The following is a 16,596-nucleotide window of genomic DNA, read 5'->3' on the forward strand; positions in this document are numbered from 1 at the left end:
TCGATTTTCAACACAACATAAGAGCAACTCCTTAGCATATGAGCTTTAAAACACTAACAACACGGGAAGATTTTTGATTTGCAGGTCACTCATAACTCTGACAGCATAACCAGCACACTATCTTAATTCTCACTGGATTAACAGGATTCTTTGGAGGATTTTTTTTCTTCTGCTTCAATTCAGTCACAGTTATTCTTCTAAGCACACAAACCAAGTATGTAAAACAAGCTGAATTGTAAATATGGGGTGGAAGAGGGCGTAGAGGGGTTAGTAGTGTGATGATCCATTTCATTTTGAAAAGCAGGTGAAAATTAAACATAGGCTTTAGATGTATAAAAATAAATAACACGGTATATACCAGAATAGCAAGACTTCTTTTTGTAAGTTATGACACTTGAGATTTCACAAAAGATTTGAGGAGGCAGATGGATGAATGACATACAGAGCATAAGAAGGATTTCAAGCTACTTTTAATACATGAGACACAGCACAGATGGGTAACATATTCCCTCCTTCCTTCCAGGAAACAGGCATCAACTGCAGTTGTGTGAAAGGGGTTAATGTCCTACAGCAAAGCCACCACGTCCTTTGCAGGCTACCAAAGCCCAAGGAGATGGGAGACTGCAGACCATGGCAGTGGGGACAGCCAAGCTGAGCCAGGAATGCTGGACTCCATCCCCTGGTTTTGCTGGGGACAAGGTCTCTCAACACAGTCCTCCCAGCCTCTCTTTCCTTTAAAACTTGACTTTCCTAAATCCCTGATGGATGATGGTCCCTGTCTGGCAAGTTCTCTGTCATTGCTAGGATCCCTTTGGGTGGGTAACAAAGGCCTTTCCAGCTATAGCCTTTCTTGCAGTTTGAATGAACAGAAAAAAGCTGCTCTGGACTCCAAGGAGGGAGGCGATATATATCAGACTGCTACAACTAAGAGGAGAAAATTTTCTAGTTCCTTTTTCTTGAAGAAAGTGTCAGGTGTCCACGACACAGATTTTTTTTGTTTTTCCCCTACAATGGTGAGGTTAATGCCAGACAAATTAAGATGAAAACATCAATTACAGAACATTTAGAGCAGCAGCAACAAACTAGATAGCTTTTCACATTAATCACAAACAAAAAGAAATATGATACAGCTACATTTCAGGGTGGATCAAATTCTTCTCTTACTCATGCAGTATAATTCCCCTTGCTCCTACACAGCTTAAAACATGGTGTAGTATGTGTGGAAGAAAAATCAAGCTCTATTTCATAAAATGAAAGCAATCAGGTCTGTCTGGGGAATTCATCTATCCACCAGTAAAACATAAAATGCCTCTTCAAGTGTAAGGATAGGTAACAGAACATTAAAAAAACCTCCTAGGCAACTGAAAACAGTCTCTGTAATCCCAAGCCCCACACACTATTTATTTTCAGAATCCAGTCTTCATTATAAAACTCCAAACAAACAAACAGCAACAAAACAACAACAAAAACCCCAAACCCAACCAAACCCCCCACCAAACCTCCCAAACACAAGAGAGATTAAGAAAATGCTCTTTTAAGATTTTTTTTTAATCCAGCAGTCTTATAAGAAGTCAGCTCCAAACCACAAAACTGTAATTCTCAGAAAACAGGTTCTACCTTCCAGCATCCTTTTACTCACGGTCAGCTGACATTAAGGGCAATGTTAGAAACTGTTTTGGTTAATATGTAGCATTGTAGAAAAACCACAAAGCAGAAAATGAATGACCAAAACCTGTATAACTTTCAGTGAAGTTTAACAAGCCATGCTGTCTTCCTTATCTTCACGGCACCGCAACTGAAAGAGGAATGAACCTGTGTGGAAATACAAAATACAAGCCTTCCCCCCATCCTGTATAGAGAATTCTAGGTGGGATTTGGAGGACTTCAGTAGGATGGAGCATCTCAGCAGGCACTCCTTGCAAGATAGTTACACATCTGGCACATAAAGCTTATCTTATGTCCTTAAAAAGTCAAATTACAGACCAGACAATATACCTACAAGAGTTTTCTTGCAGAGATTAAGACTGTGCCATTTAAATCTTGCTATTATCTCCAGAGGTAGAAGGACTTCACATAACTCCAAGTGGAAAAAAGAAAATCAAAAATGAAGATATAAGATTTGTACATTTTCTAGGCTACTCAAAGCCCAAGAAGATCTAAATGGCATTCAAAATTCATACAAAATAAACCAGAAATGATGCCATTAATCTGTGTGGGTCTTTATATAAATATGTGCAGATAAATGATTTTACAAAGAAACGGTAACAGCCAGGCAAATTCACACTTAAGACAGCATATTTCTTAACTAGTCAGAATCTTGACTTTAAAAAAAATTATTTAATGTCTCCCATTAGTTTCCTATCAGAGATGTAAGTCAGTGTCTTCCTTACTCATATACTGCTTCCTCCAGTTATGACAGAATAGTCTAAGAATAAAAGTACATATTAAATCTATTTATTCCAATCAGCTCCCATTTAAATCAGCATGAGTCACATACCCATTGATTTGATGTTCCTTAATTGGTCCTTATAGCACTGCTTTATTCTGATTGTTCTGTCATTTGGGACAAATGGTGACATGCTTCTAAATGCTGTACAGTGAATTTATATCTCTGTTAGTTTAAATCATTACTCTCCATCAGATATCTTCACCCACCATAATCTTTGTAATCTGTACACTAGACTGTAACATGCCCCATGTTTTTGTAATGTATATAGAGGCCTGTTACAGTGTCAATTCAATAGCTTGAGAGTCATGAGAATTACTCTGTCCTTGTCTCACTTCCACCAATACAATCAGCTCTCTCCCTTCCTTACTGCATTAACACCTCTTCCTCTAAAAGAAAACAGAAGGAGAAAATAGAAAGAGAAAAAAGAACCAAAGAGGGGGGAAAGAAAAGAACCAAAGTAGGGAAGAAAAGAAAGGAGAGATGACGAAGAAATAATTTCAGTATCGGCAACAACAAAGAACGCTATTCTGCTCTTCTCAGAGCAAGTTCTGCTTTGCCTCCTCTCCTCATCCCCCACAACTCCTTACTGCACTTCCCATTCCCCGGTGAATGACTGCATAAGGATCTCTGCTGCTCACACAAACTTCATGCTCTCTACAGGAACATGTTAGGAAATACCTTACATCAGTCATGTTTACATTCCTACATAACCTTGCACCAAGTGTCACACAGGGCGACAGCAGGTTTTTCTTGAAATGAAAACTGACCATAAGCAAACTATGCTATGTTGTTACCATATTGTTTCCCTTAAGCTTTCCACACATCTGTGTATCTGTTTGTTTAAAGGTAGAAAGTTTTAATATCTTCACTTATTTTTATTAATCTTTTGTATTTGTATAAAACTTTGTTTACAATCCATATGCCAAAAACCCCTGAACACATCAGAAGAATACCATGATAGTAGCCATGTCAACCATCCAAAATTTAGACAGTGATGGGTTTATGGCTACCTGTGCAAGTTTTATACATTTTTTCCCTTGTGAATGTGCAGAGCTCTCAGTCCTCATTCAGCACTCATTCTCTCACAAACAACAAACAGCTTATGCCCTAGCAGGCACACTATGCTAACCTAAACAAAGAAGCAACAGTTCTCTTTCAGAGTTTCCTATCACCTTCCTCCTTAAGTCACAAATATTTAGCACACCCTCTTCACACTACTGTTGTGAAGAGAACTGGTGTTCTTACCTCATTTTACCAGTAACTAAAGCATAGAAACATCAGAGTGAGAAATCTCCATTCACTTCACAACAAGCACCTCTGATGTGATTTTCTAGAATACTTAGAATTATATAGTATTTCATACAGGAACCAACATTTTAAGCAAATCACACATGTGCAAATCTTGTTCCCAGAAAGTGAAGAACAGACAGAGAGAACTTCTTTACAGCCTGTACTTGTGAGCAACTAACAGAAAATACATGTTAGAATCAAGGGTGGAATCCAAGTCTTCAAAATCATCCTTAACCAGTTCATCCTGTGCATCAGTCTCTTATGAACATTACTTTTTACTCCCTGTGCAGCCAAGTAGTGGCAGGGGATGAGGCACACACTTTATCAGGGGTTTCACAGGCACTAGCCAGCAGAAGAAAAAACTTACTGTAAGCTTTAGGAAAAATGCAGTTTTAAACAAGTTTTGGTGCTTGTTTTGGGGAAATTGGTACAAAACCCAGGGGTGACAGTTCTGTCTGGCTTTTCTAATCTACTCAAGATTCAGTCCACAGTGGTTTACTCCTCCTGACATGGCTACCAGATCACCCTTATTTCCTCTCATTTCTACCCAGCCAGAGTTTAACTATTTTGACAATTAAACCACCTTTTGAACATACCACCCCAAATAACCCTTGTATTATTTAAACTCAGCATTTCTTATCCTAGGGAATACCATACTGATTCCTTTAGGCAACTGCTTTCCCTCCCAAAGAACAACTAAAAAAAGCATGCATCCACATGCAAATTCAGAAGAGCTCCATGCCTCTACCAAAAACTTACAGAAATCCAGAATTCACAAAATTTTAAAGCTACTTTTGTAGCCTGTCTTTAGAAAGGCTTGCTCATGTCAAATTCAGCATCTCCTACAGTGTTTTTTGCCTGGCAAACTGCTTCCTAACTTGGATTTGTGCAGCTGATTATTCTTAAGGATTGAAGCCAGCATTTGTTGAATTGCACCTTATTTTTCTGCATAGTCTGTGCTATTTGTTAAAGTAATTTAAATTCTTGTCCTGTCTTCCAAAGTGCTTGGGGGCAGCAGGCTTTGGTATCATTTGCAAATGCAATTCCTTCTATTCATCACTGAACAGTACTGAAAGCACATGTTCTTCCACTGTAAGCAGCTCATAGTCATCATCCATTCTCTGAGTTTGTAAGAACCTCGTCTTAGACAGACCATATGTTCAGAGCATTGCTGCCAATAGAGGAGGATTACAAACACTCTCCCCTTTTGATACTTTTTTGCTCCTAAATTTCCCTTTGCCCTTCTTGTAAAGGAGACCACATGGAAGGAATTATAGTTTCACACAATTTCATTTTTTTTCCTCCTTACAACGGCCAAAACACTGTTGTCACTCCAAACTCCTACCTTTTTAATCGTTTGTGCATTTTAAACATTTGCAGAGAGGCCTGACTTCACTGCAATTTATCCCTTGCCAAAATTGCAACTGTTCTTTGCAGCAATCATTTATGAGATTTGTATACAAAGGCACATAAGCCCCTTACCCTTTACATTTTTTGTTCTGGACATCATCCCAATTTTACTCTAAAGTAAGATTTCTAACCATTATTACTGGAAAGCCACACATGTATTAGAATGAAAGGTTCAGTTATTTTTAAGGATGTAATAGACATAACAAATTTAGGACTACTGGTAAGATCATGAGCAGTGCTGTTTCCTACTTAATATTAGTTTAGCTGGAAGAGGATTTAGAAGAAAGATTATATACCATTAAGGGGTTAAAACTATCCCACATGTACAGACTGAAAAAGTTCATTTGAATCAACAAACTTGTGAAGACCTGCCTCAGATACAGGTAAAAACCTGACACTCACATTAGGAACTGCATAAAAGATAAATTTAGCTTGAAAACACATTAGGGCATGGATCAGGATGGGAAGCATTACAGTTTCCATCCTTCTCCCTGACTGAAAGTATTTAGGGAATGTGGTCTGACCAGCATGCAACAATACAACATACAAAAGCACTTACTCTCTGGCCACTTCAGCTCAAATAAGTTTCACAACAGGCTTTAAAATTCTTCACATCTCAGAGGATTCTGCTGCTTTCTGAAAATGTGCCTAACTTGAACTTCACATGTGGTCCTCATTTAAATGCAAATTAACCAATTAGCAATTTAAAGTATGCTAACAGTTAATTTGTATTTGAGATACTTGGTCTTGAAATGTGTTAAGGTCTGGCCAATAACTCACTTTTTTCATAGCTCCAAAAATGCATGCTCATCTTAAATCCACCTAGTAATTGAGTATTTTTATAGTTACCAACTGTAGAGATATTTGGCATATTCAAAGCTTGGTCTGGCAATTTAATAACATGCCCTTTAGGCACACGAAATATAAACCCCAAATTTTTTCTAAATTTCATGAAATCTTGTTAAACTGTGATTATCAGTCCTCCGGATGCCAAGAAAGTTATCATCTCTTCCTCGCAGGCTTTTTGCATTGAGGGTCTAGGTATAAATATTGCAGTAAAATCCCAACTGCAAAGCAGTCAGGTGTTTTGAAAGTAGGGTTTCACTCACAATACTGTGGTGAACTAATTGATACTGGATATAATTAGTTTTGAAAATTTGACTGATTTTATCTGATAAAAACTGTTTGTCAAAGGTCCTACCTACATTCAGATACAATCTTATTTTGAAGATGAAACTTGTATTCAGGCATGATTCCATGAACCCATAACTAAAGAAAACCACAAATTTAGGAATTTTGATAATTGCAGAATATATCCATACAGAAGTAATTATTACAATTTGAGGGACAAAAAATTTTAAAAGAATCATAAAATTTATAAAAAATTCCTGTGCATGCAATAAGGTACAATAAACATGTGACACATTAAACAGCTCTGCAATGTGAATATTGTCAGGAATTAAACTTCCAAGAAAAGTGAGCCATGCTTGGCAATTAGCATCAGTACTGAAATGACAGTGGCCATCATAGTACTGGTTATCTGTGCTGCTAATGTGCAAATGTAGAGAAGATAGATCAAGCCCTCAAACCGGTTCACAACTTACTCTGTTGAGCCCACGTGTCAAAAATGTATAGTGTAATGATATACAGCCATATCAAGTTTTCTATAAGCATCTCGTTTAATTAACTGAAGGAACACATTTGTCTTGCTCTCTGATCTTTGTACAGAGATAAAGTGTCATTTCCCTGCAGTCATATTTGAAATCTGTAGTTTAAGGAGCCCCAAGCTAAACACGTGCTGAAGGGAACAGGTGCAGGCCATCTAACTTACTGGAGGAGATTCTGTCTCAGCATTCCTCAACACTTGCTGTACTTTGGTGCTTATGCTGGTCTGATTGTGGCCACACGGAAAACCAGCACATTGATGCGTTCATGTTTGTCCCCAGTCAGAAAACCATTTTAATCAGTCACCAGAACAGTCTGTGCTAATGGAAACACACTTAAGGGAAAGTGCTCTAGACTTACTTTTTTTCCTAATTCTGAATATCTAAGCCAGATGATATTCCCGATTTTCTGGCCAAAATAAATGAAACTAGAAATTCCTTGCTGAGGAAAATTTATTTTTTTGGTTTGATTGATTTGAATGTCATGCTACTGTTTTTCTTGCAAAGAAAAAGGTTAAAATAAATAATTTGCTGTTATTTTTTTTCTCAACTAAATTTTAGGGGGAATTCTTAGAAAATAAACCAATTAGATCCCAGTTCTCAGTGGAATATCAACATAAGCTGCACACTTCTCAGTAAACCACCACTGGCTTTGATTTTCAGTTCTGCACACCAGGTAAAGCAGCCTCATTTGGCACTCAAAAGTAGCATGCAAGTACCATGATGCTAACTTTAGCCCTCCTGAGGGATTAATGGGAATGCTTAATGACATTAATCCACATTTGCTCGTTTATGTTTAGCGATATGCTTTCCATGCATACATATACAAATATTAATTTTGGATTGAAAGATAATTGTTCAACATGATAACAATTAAACAGCTGTAACCTGTCTTGTGTTAAGTAATGGAGCTGCAGGCAAGCTTTATAAACAGATGGTCTTACCCACCCATGCTTAATGTTAAAGACTTTTAAAAAAGAGGTGTTGACAATTCTGAACAAGAAGGCATAGTTTTAATGCAAATTGGCAAATTTGCAATTTAGATTATGATAAAACTAATTTAGTCTATAGAAAAAATTAGGCTGCATTGTAAAAGTGCATAGCACTTTTGTGTTTCATAGCACACCGATACAGCAGGTTCCCCACCAACATAATTATTTACTAATTTCATTCAGCTAACAGAGTTTAATGGAAAAGCAGCTGGAAAAGTATTCATATTTATGGGCTTCCTATAACAGTTACCTTATATACTTATGGTACATGACAGTTATATCACAAAAAATAATAGACTTTCTGAAATAGTATCTGTTCCAATCTCACAAAACAACTACTCAGACAGGAGAGGGTCACTGAACTCATTGCAAGCCAGGACAGAAAGGAAACAAAAACATACTTTAGCACAACTCTGTTATGAAAACTTAATTACAGAGCAGATTTTCATCCAGGCTATCACCTGGGCACCAGCTGTGCATCTGCTGTCTTGTATCCCATTGAGATGCAGGTTGAGCTTCAAAAAATAATACATGGATGCTCACCTCAGACCCATGAATGTCACTTGCAGACCAAATAAACAATTGACAGATGAGTTTCCATAGTTCTGCAGTGAGCTGTTGATTTAACCTGTTCTCATGGGGATACAGGAAATTGTGAAACACGACATTAAAAATTTTAGCAGTGCCTGTTGTGACAGGACAAGGTGTAACGGTTTTAAAGTAAAAGAAGGCAGATTCAAACTACACTTATGGAAGTTTTGTTCAGCTGGGTGGTGGAACACTAGCATAGGTTGCCCACAGAGATGTTGAATGCCCTAGAAACATTCAAGGCCAGGCTACATGAGGCTCTCAGCACATGAGGCTCTGAGCAAATCTAGTTGAAGATGATGCTGCTTACTGCAGGGGGGGGTTGACTTCTAAAGGTCCCTTTCAATCCAAACTATTCCATGATCCTATGAGTTTATGACTGCAGTTCTCTAGAGGGAAGAGATTATAAGCAACTTAGGTGCCTTAAACTGTTTACTGCTTGAAACATACATTACCTATATTTAGTTCAAACCTCTAAGATGCTAAACAATAGCACCAAGTTTTGAGTTTTGCTAATTCCTATTAGATTCATTCATCAAAAATGCTGAGCATGTACTTATCTCTGAAGATCTGTGATATAAATATGAGGAAGGATGCATTCAGAGCAAAGGCAGTGGCTCACAAGTGTGGCTGACATCAGGTGAGGTATGGAAGTTGCACCACCCTGTGCCAAAGGTCCATAACAGAACAGTGGATATCAGCAATAGACAGCAGGTTTACTGCATCAGTCCAAACAATCTTGTCCATCTTCCTATATTCATTGCTTAAAACCAATAGACCTCCCCACCTCCCTGCTTTATTTAGTCTCCTCTGTTCTCTATCACAAATGAAAGTATATAAAATACATATGTATATTATTTTTCCAATCCAGTCCTGTCATCTTCAGGCTTAGGAATACCCTGAGGTTGAACCCAGATAAGCAGATGTCTAAATTTTTTTTTCTGAACACAAAAAATCAAATCTTTGCAATCATCTATAATTTTTCTTCCCAACATCTGAAGTATTGAAATAAATTAAAAAAATCAATGAAATAGGTATCTGGCAGTTTAGAGTAATTAGAATTTCCTCTGACTAAATTCCATTTAAATATTTTGAAGTATATGTAAAAATCAGCATAACTCAAGAAGCAATCTAAGATTTAAATGATATTAGAGAGAAATACAATTAAGGACTACCCTGCTTTAATAAGAAGACAGGTTTTTTCCTTCACGCTATGTTTTAACATGTCAGCTTACAATGCAAACAGTAGGCTAACTGAAAATGAGACTGGACAGACAGTTATCATTTAAGAATACATAAAAATTGTCAGCTGAGGTACAAAACATTTTTTTTTACCATTCTGAATGACTTTCATGCTTTACAAAAATACCATAAATTCTTTGATCAAATGAGTTATGGATTGAGATGATTCAGTACATATTCCAGTTAGTGCCTCCTGAGTAATGCATACACATCTCCCCATTTTGAACATCCAGCCGGAGATCTGGAGTGTTATTCCTTTCATAAAAAGTGAGTAAAGTGAATCACCCTTAAGATTTACAGTTTCTTTGCAATATTCCTTTCTCAAAGAAGCTGTTAATTTTGGCTGCTGCACTTCATAGGGATTCCAGCTAATAGCTGCAACAAAGAAACGCATTTGCATTTCCAAAATACTTCACAGTACCTCAGCTAAACGGTTAATGACTTGTAGAAATAAGGAGGGTGCAATTGCTTATTTTTAGACATATAAAGGGGGAGTGAGTAGGCTTCTTTCATACACATAACACAAATTATGCAAATATTCTGCTACTAAGTAGAGAGTTGTAGGTAGCATAAAATGCCTGGATTACATATGGAGAGTGACAAAAAAAATTGGTTTGCATAGTCCCTTGTGTTTTGAAATTCATTGCTCTGAAAGAGCTACTACCTACTGTAGGGCAGATGAGAGAAAAGCAAATTGACTCGTCATCTGCCAAGCTAAGGAGGCAGCAATTTTTCCCCTACTAAGTTGAAATACTGTTGGAAATGAGCAATAAAATGACCTGGATTCTCTGTAAGATGGAAAGAAACAGGTCTAAAAAAATTAATGTAACAGCAGGCTAAAGCCTGTACCCCGTTACTTGCCTTGGAGACTGTAAGGGCAATATAAACAAATCAAACTATCTTTACAGCAGCAGCCAGAAAGTAAACACCCATTTAAAGAATAAACAGGTGGAAAGACAGACCTGCTTGCCCAGTGCTGAGGAAAAACTTGTTTGTGCTTAATATGTTGGAAAAATTGTTCAAAAGCAGTTCATCCGTGTATAACTACAACCCTTGAAATGCTGCCAAGGTCAGTGAGACCAACAGCAGAGTGATCTGCTGAGTAATTGCTCGTTGGCAAGTTAAAGCAGTCAAGGGAAAGGCTTTATCCGACTTCTAAATATTTACTTTCTTTTATTGTTCAGAAAGCAGTTCTCTCCCCACCTCTCCACTCTCTTTGTCAGCATGTTTTCTGGAAGCTCCTCAAAAACATTAACCCTATTGATTCTCCCTCTGCTTCTGCAGATGCATCTTGATTACCTCTCCCTCATACGTTCGAGCAATTTCATTAGTAAATAACAAAAACTCCAAACCAACCAACCAGCCTTTAAAAATCAATTGTGATTGCTGTAAAAAATAATTCTGAAGTCAATCTTATTACTTTCACACCTGACTCCCTTCTAAAAAAGAAAACCTTGCCTCATCTTCTGGGCACAATGAAGTGGGTATTAATTAACACAGCTGTAATAGGCCCTCATTTTCCCTGCCCTCAAAGCTCTTACTTACCACTACCTCTCTTACAGCACCAGCACCTGCCCCTCAGCCAGGGCTGTAAAATACTTGGGTTTTGCTGTTTTCTAGATACTCGTGTCCCTATTATGGCTCAGCTGTGCTAACACTTTCAGAGTTAGAGCCCTTCCAAAACGTCCATGAAAGTTAAAAATCTCCAGGCTCTTTTTAGCTTGTGGCAAAAGCAAATCATGCTACATTCACATCCATCAGCTGCAGTGCAGTTAGACTTACTGTCCTATCCTGTTGCTTCAGCTACATCACCCCTGTTAACCATCTCTTCTCCATCTATCCAAATCCAGAACCATGTGGGGTTTTTTACTTATTGGACTTGTTTTGATTATTCATATTATTATTCATATAACTCAGTGTTATGCTTGCCTTTGTCTGACCTGTGGCTACCTCTTTTTTTGCCAATTCAACCCACCTCAAAGTGCTTAGCCATGATGCTTCTCATACTTGGGCGATGTGCCCCATAAATACTGCAGTCACTGGGTTAGTCCTGGCACAGCCTCTAATGAGCTTCATGCAATGCTCTCCACTCACCAAAGTACAAACTAGCCATCTCTTATATGCAGAGCACTGCCAGTTCCTCTGCCTGGGCTTCCTACCTGTTGTCATGCGGAAGTTTTTCTATATGGCTCTGCCAAGATCAAAATTGTTTGGATAGGACTCTACTCCACTGTTACAGACCGGCAGCATCTTGCACAAAGGGGCATTAGTGTGGAAGGGATTTTCTTAGCACTATAGCTCCATGTTTTCTTAGTCCTCCTATTTACATGCATGATTTCTCATGCTAGCTCACTGTCAAAGCCTGTGTAGTGGAGAAGGATATCCTGCTCTATGCAGGACATACAGACTCTAAATGATTGGGTACAAAAAGCTCCATTGATAATGGTATAGTAACTTCCAAAGGTTTTCAGGCACTAGAACTAACTTGGTTACAGAAACACATAAGCTGTAATAAGGATGGCTTCTTCCCAATCAGCTGTATTAAACTACTGTTACGTTATTGACACGTAAGAAATTTGACAGTATTCTAAAATAGAACATTATGTTGACAAGAAGATAATTTTGGGCAGTTAGGTATTTTTTACATGGTGTAAGTGACATTTTTATGTAGGCAAGCCACTTTTTAGTGTTTCTTCTCCTTAAAAGAGAAAAAAAGAAAGAAAAACAATAGGAAGTTTCATTTTCAAAAGACATAAAGCTATCATATAAAAATAGAAAAGCATAAATCAAATAGTATATTTAACATTCAAAATAAAAGTAACCTTCCCCTCAGTGAAAGGCAATTAAAGGGAAAAGATTGAAGAGGAAATTCTTCCACCTTCTCTTCATGGCAAGCTAGCTATGAAGAACTGATCAGCCATTATATAACCATTTCCTTTCTTAAAATATCAATTCATTTTCACAGACTGACACATGCAAATACTCGCTTTGAAGAAACGCTCTTCAAAGCAATACACTTGTGATTCAGAGGCGGCCAGCAGCGCCGGCCGTTTGCGCTTTGCAGCGAGGACAGGGTAAAGCGCAGGCAGCCTACCAATGGTGCAGTGCTCTCCGTTCCATCCCTGGCTGCACTCGCACTTGCCGTCCTTGCAGGTGCCGTGCTCGGCGCAGCGCGGGTGGCAGGCGCGCTGGCTGCAGGAAGCGCCCGTCCAGCCCTCCTCGCAGCGACACGCGGCGCCCACGCACACGCCGTGCGCGCCGCAGTCCGCCGAACACAGCTCTGCGGGGGGACAGAGGGAATACAGGAGTTAGGAGCACTAGTTTTAATTCAACACGGGAAGAATAAGAAAGGCAAAATCTTTGAAAGTTAAATCAAAGGAATTTACTGTGAAAGACATTTTCACTTACGATTCAACAAAACAGAGAGCACAGAGTTTTATCTCTTTGCTAATGCTCTTTTAGTTAGCTGGCAGACTTAAGTGACATTTAAGTGTTCACAGATCTGCTAGCTTGCAGTAATTTTCAAGCATGTTTCTTTGTGGTCACATATGTCTTAAGAGTACCCTTTTGTATCTTAGATTATATGGCACTCACCTACCAGAAGTTACACTGTACTCACAGCGACAAAATGTAAGGTATACCTAGATCATTGTCTGTGGTGAGTGAAAATCTACTATGACGAAGTTCAAATTAGCAAGGTTTCCCCTCCATACTCTTCTCCCTGCTTTCTTTCAAAGTTGAAATGTGCCATTACTGACACATTTTTCATTATAAAGAATCAGCCTTAGTGAGACAAATTAGCACTATGCCAACACACTGACACATCTGTAAAGTATAAAAGATCATTTTACTCTTTTACTTTCAGTAAATTTGTATCAGTGACAGCTATGAACAGTCTGGTTTCAATAATAATTTGTTAAAAAAATAAATCAACATACAGCAATTTAACTTGTTATTTACATATAGTAACACAATCTTGTATCTGATAGAATAATTGAAAAATATGTTAACAGCTAAAGGTAGTCAGAGGCCAAACAATGCATATTAAGTCTCAGCTAATACAAGATGATAATTTACACTGCCAGATTTTGTATTTACCATTTTGGTTCATTTAGTCAGACTCCAGCAAACTTTACTTCTGCTAAGCAGAAAACAGAAAAATAAAGAGATACAATACAGCCTGAGGGACTTTTTAGTTCCTTGGCATGCAGCTGGCTGTAGCCATGTATGGTTCATAGAAATACTATATTTAGGGTTTTTTTTTTTTCTTGTAAAAGACAGTAAGTAGTTCAGTAATAAAAGATCAAATCATTTTTAACAGCAAAAGAAACTTGCATTCAGTGCAAGAAAGGTTTCCAGTTTCCTCATCAACAGTGTTTTTCTCTGCTGTCTCAAAGTGCTGTAGAACATAAAACAGTATCAAGGAGCTGTGACATTTCCTGTAAGAAACAGCCCAAAACCTTTATGGAGAAAGACAGCTGTAATTTCCCCCTCCTTTCACCCCCACCAACTATACAGCATTTTATATCTACTTTGAATTAAATTTTTGATTAAAAGATGCAAGATGGTTTGATTAACTTCAGAGTCACAAAACGTCACTGCAGCTCCGAGAAAGAAAGGTTTATTTCTCTTCAATCTAATCAATTTTTCATTAGGGTGAAGGTGTTTATCAGCTTTTAGCACACTAGCTTTGAGCAAGGTGCGTCAATCTTTGTAATGAATTTATTAATTAGAGTTAATTTAATTGAAGTGGAATTGAAGGGCTAATTAATGGACAAACTGCTGATGAAGATAGAGGAAAGCTCTGCTGATTTCAAACCTATAAAATCCTCTGATGGAAGTAACTCATTCTTTTCTTCACCTAACAGCTTAACAACATGTTTATGGGTAATTTACTTCTTTTAGTGGACTGCTTTGAAGGTCATTTTGCACTGCTTCAGCAAATAATGTCCACATGTTCTTACAAACATTCTTTTGTGAGTCTGACAGACTTGAGATATTTGAGATCAGAAACATTTTATGTTATTTTAATAACAAATCATTCCATGAAACATAAGTAAAGGTGGAGCCTAACTGGCCATCAAAAGAAGCACAGAGGACATGTCAGTAAATAGGGGATCCATGTTTTGCCTGAGAACTAGACAGGGTCTAACACAAATAGCCATTTTTAGTGCTAGAAACAGAAAAGGATTTTTTCCTCTAAACAAAATTCACAGAAGACAACATTTTCTTCTCTTTGTCACTTTTTTCTTGCATGTTTGGAACTCAATCACTCCGTATGCATAAACCATTATGAAGTAACACAGATCCTGGTCAGGAAGTACATTTGCTTCAAAAAGATGGTTCCTCATGAAAAAGTTATATTTATTCATAAGCTGGCATAAACCCAGTTAGCCCATGTGTTCAGTTTTCATTAACAAAATGTCTCAGTTCTTAGATGAACTGGTTTAGACAAATACATGTCTCACAGTTAGACATGATTTCTTTTTTGATATGTGGCTACCAAACAAGATTCTAAAAACTCCTATTTGTCAAAAAGCTGCTGTCATACTTTATAAATATTTAGATTCTGCTCTCTGCGCTAGTACCTCTAGTTTTCTCCTTTTGTTTCTAAGCTCAGACTTTTGTTTTAATAAGCTCAGTTCCATATTTCATGAAATTCCTCTGCTTCTTCACTCCTATGAACTCCTTCCACCCTGGCAGCCTGCACTCTGCCTTGAAAGCTGTTTAAGACTCATTCTTGTATTCCCTTTGCCTTCAAACTTGAATGCTCTCTGTTTTTCATGAAAATTACCTCAAATTAGCTGGACAGATTCTTAAAATGTGAATGTCCCTGGTTTCACTAGTGTAGGTTCAAGTTTCTAAGTAAATTTATTAGGAAATATCCATCTCATGCAAAGAACATTCTGAGCTTGTGTGTGAAATACCTGAAGCTGCCAGATGAAGGCAGTTAAAAGATACAAACAAATACATTGATTTTCAAATCCTTCAAACACATCAATTATTTTGAACCTTTGAATCAATTTACAGTTCATGCTGAAGTCAGCTCCAAGAGATCAATCAGCTCAGCAGGTCAGGTCCTAACACAGTAATGTCATTAAAATGCTGCTATTCAAGACATCAACACTTTATAAAATGCCAGTGCTCTTAACTCTTACCATTGGAGCAATCTGGACCTGTCCAGTTGGGGTCGCAGGTGCAGCTCCCACTCTCCTGAAGGTAGGTGCCATGCCCAGAGCACTGGTCAGAGCACATTGTTTTCAGGATTTCACAGTTGCTGCCCCCCCAGCCCGGGTTGCAGTGGCACTCGCCGTGGATGCACACACCGTGGCTGGAGCAGGCTGGGTCCAAGCAATCCGCTGCAGGGAGAGGAGAAAGAGCAGAAGTTCACCTTCATGTTCATGGCAATGAATGAAGAAATACAGAGTGGACTAAGATCTCTTTGTGCCAGCCTCCCTTCTCTGGCTACAAGGTTAATCACTCTTTGTCCTCACTTCTTACATAGCTGCAATTTTCCTTGCAAGAACATTTCCCTTTCACTCCACCTTCTGATTCTGTAAGTTTTGCGCACGCACATAAATGACATCAAGACAATTACAGGTTACTGAATCAATGGAGCATCTTTCAAGGTTTGATCATTTTTCTGACTTACAGCAAGACCGGCTTTGGGACTTGGGTAAGTGATCTTGATTCTGCCTAATCATAATGGAGTAAGTGTTGGATTCTCTGCAGCACTATTCCCTGGTACTACTGACCCAATCCACTACCACATAGTTTTGACAGCTATACAGGACCCCCAGATTGTTTCAGAAATGAATGAGTTGCATACTGTCTATCTGTCTTAATTCACTTGTGCTTTAGATGATGAGATTTAATTCAGCAATTTGACTCAATAAAATGTTACACTTGTAGGGTCAATGGTCTGAAAATTTAATTCCAGAGACTTAATTGCATTACTTTG

At 38.1% G+C, this 16,596-nt stretch overlaps 1 protein-coding gene across 35 annotated transcripts in view; it reads right to left on the minus strand.

The window, feature by feature from the left end:
* Positions 1–16,596, minus strand: part of TENM3 (teneurin transmembrane protein 3) — a 1,284,378-nt gene that overhangs the window by 65,699 nt on the left and 1,202,083 nt on the right. For all 35 annotated transcript variants that reach the window (XM_030947662.1, XM_030947654.1, XM_030947660.1 and 32 more), the window contains 2 exons: positions 15,794–15,994; positions 12,730–12,915 (listed from right to left, as the gene is read on the minus strand). In XM_030947662.1, the coding sequence (XP_030803522.1) occupies positions 12,730–12,915; positions 15,794–15,994 (387 nt within the window). The remainder of the gene's footprint in view (positions 1–12,729; positions 12,916–15,793; positions 15,995–16,596) is intronic.

This window comes from Camarhynchus parvulus, chromosome 4 (assembly GCF_901933205.1).
Source record: "Camarhynchus parvulus chromosome 4, STF_HiC, whole genome shotgun sequence".
Lineage (NCBI taxonomy): Eukaryota > Metazoa > Chordata > Aves > Passeriformes > Thraupidae > Camarhynchus > Camarhynchus parvulus.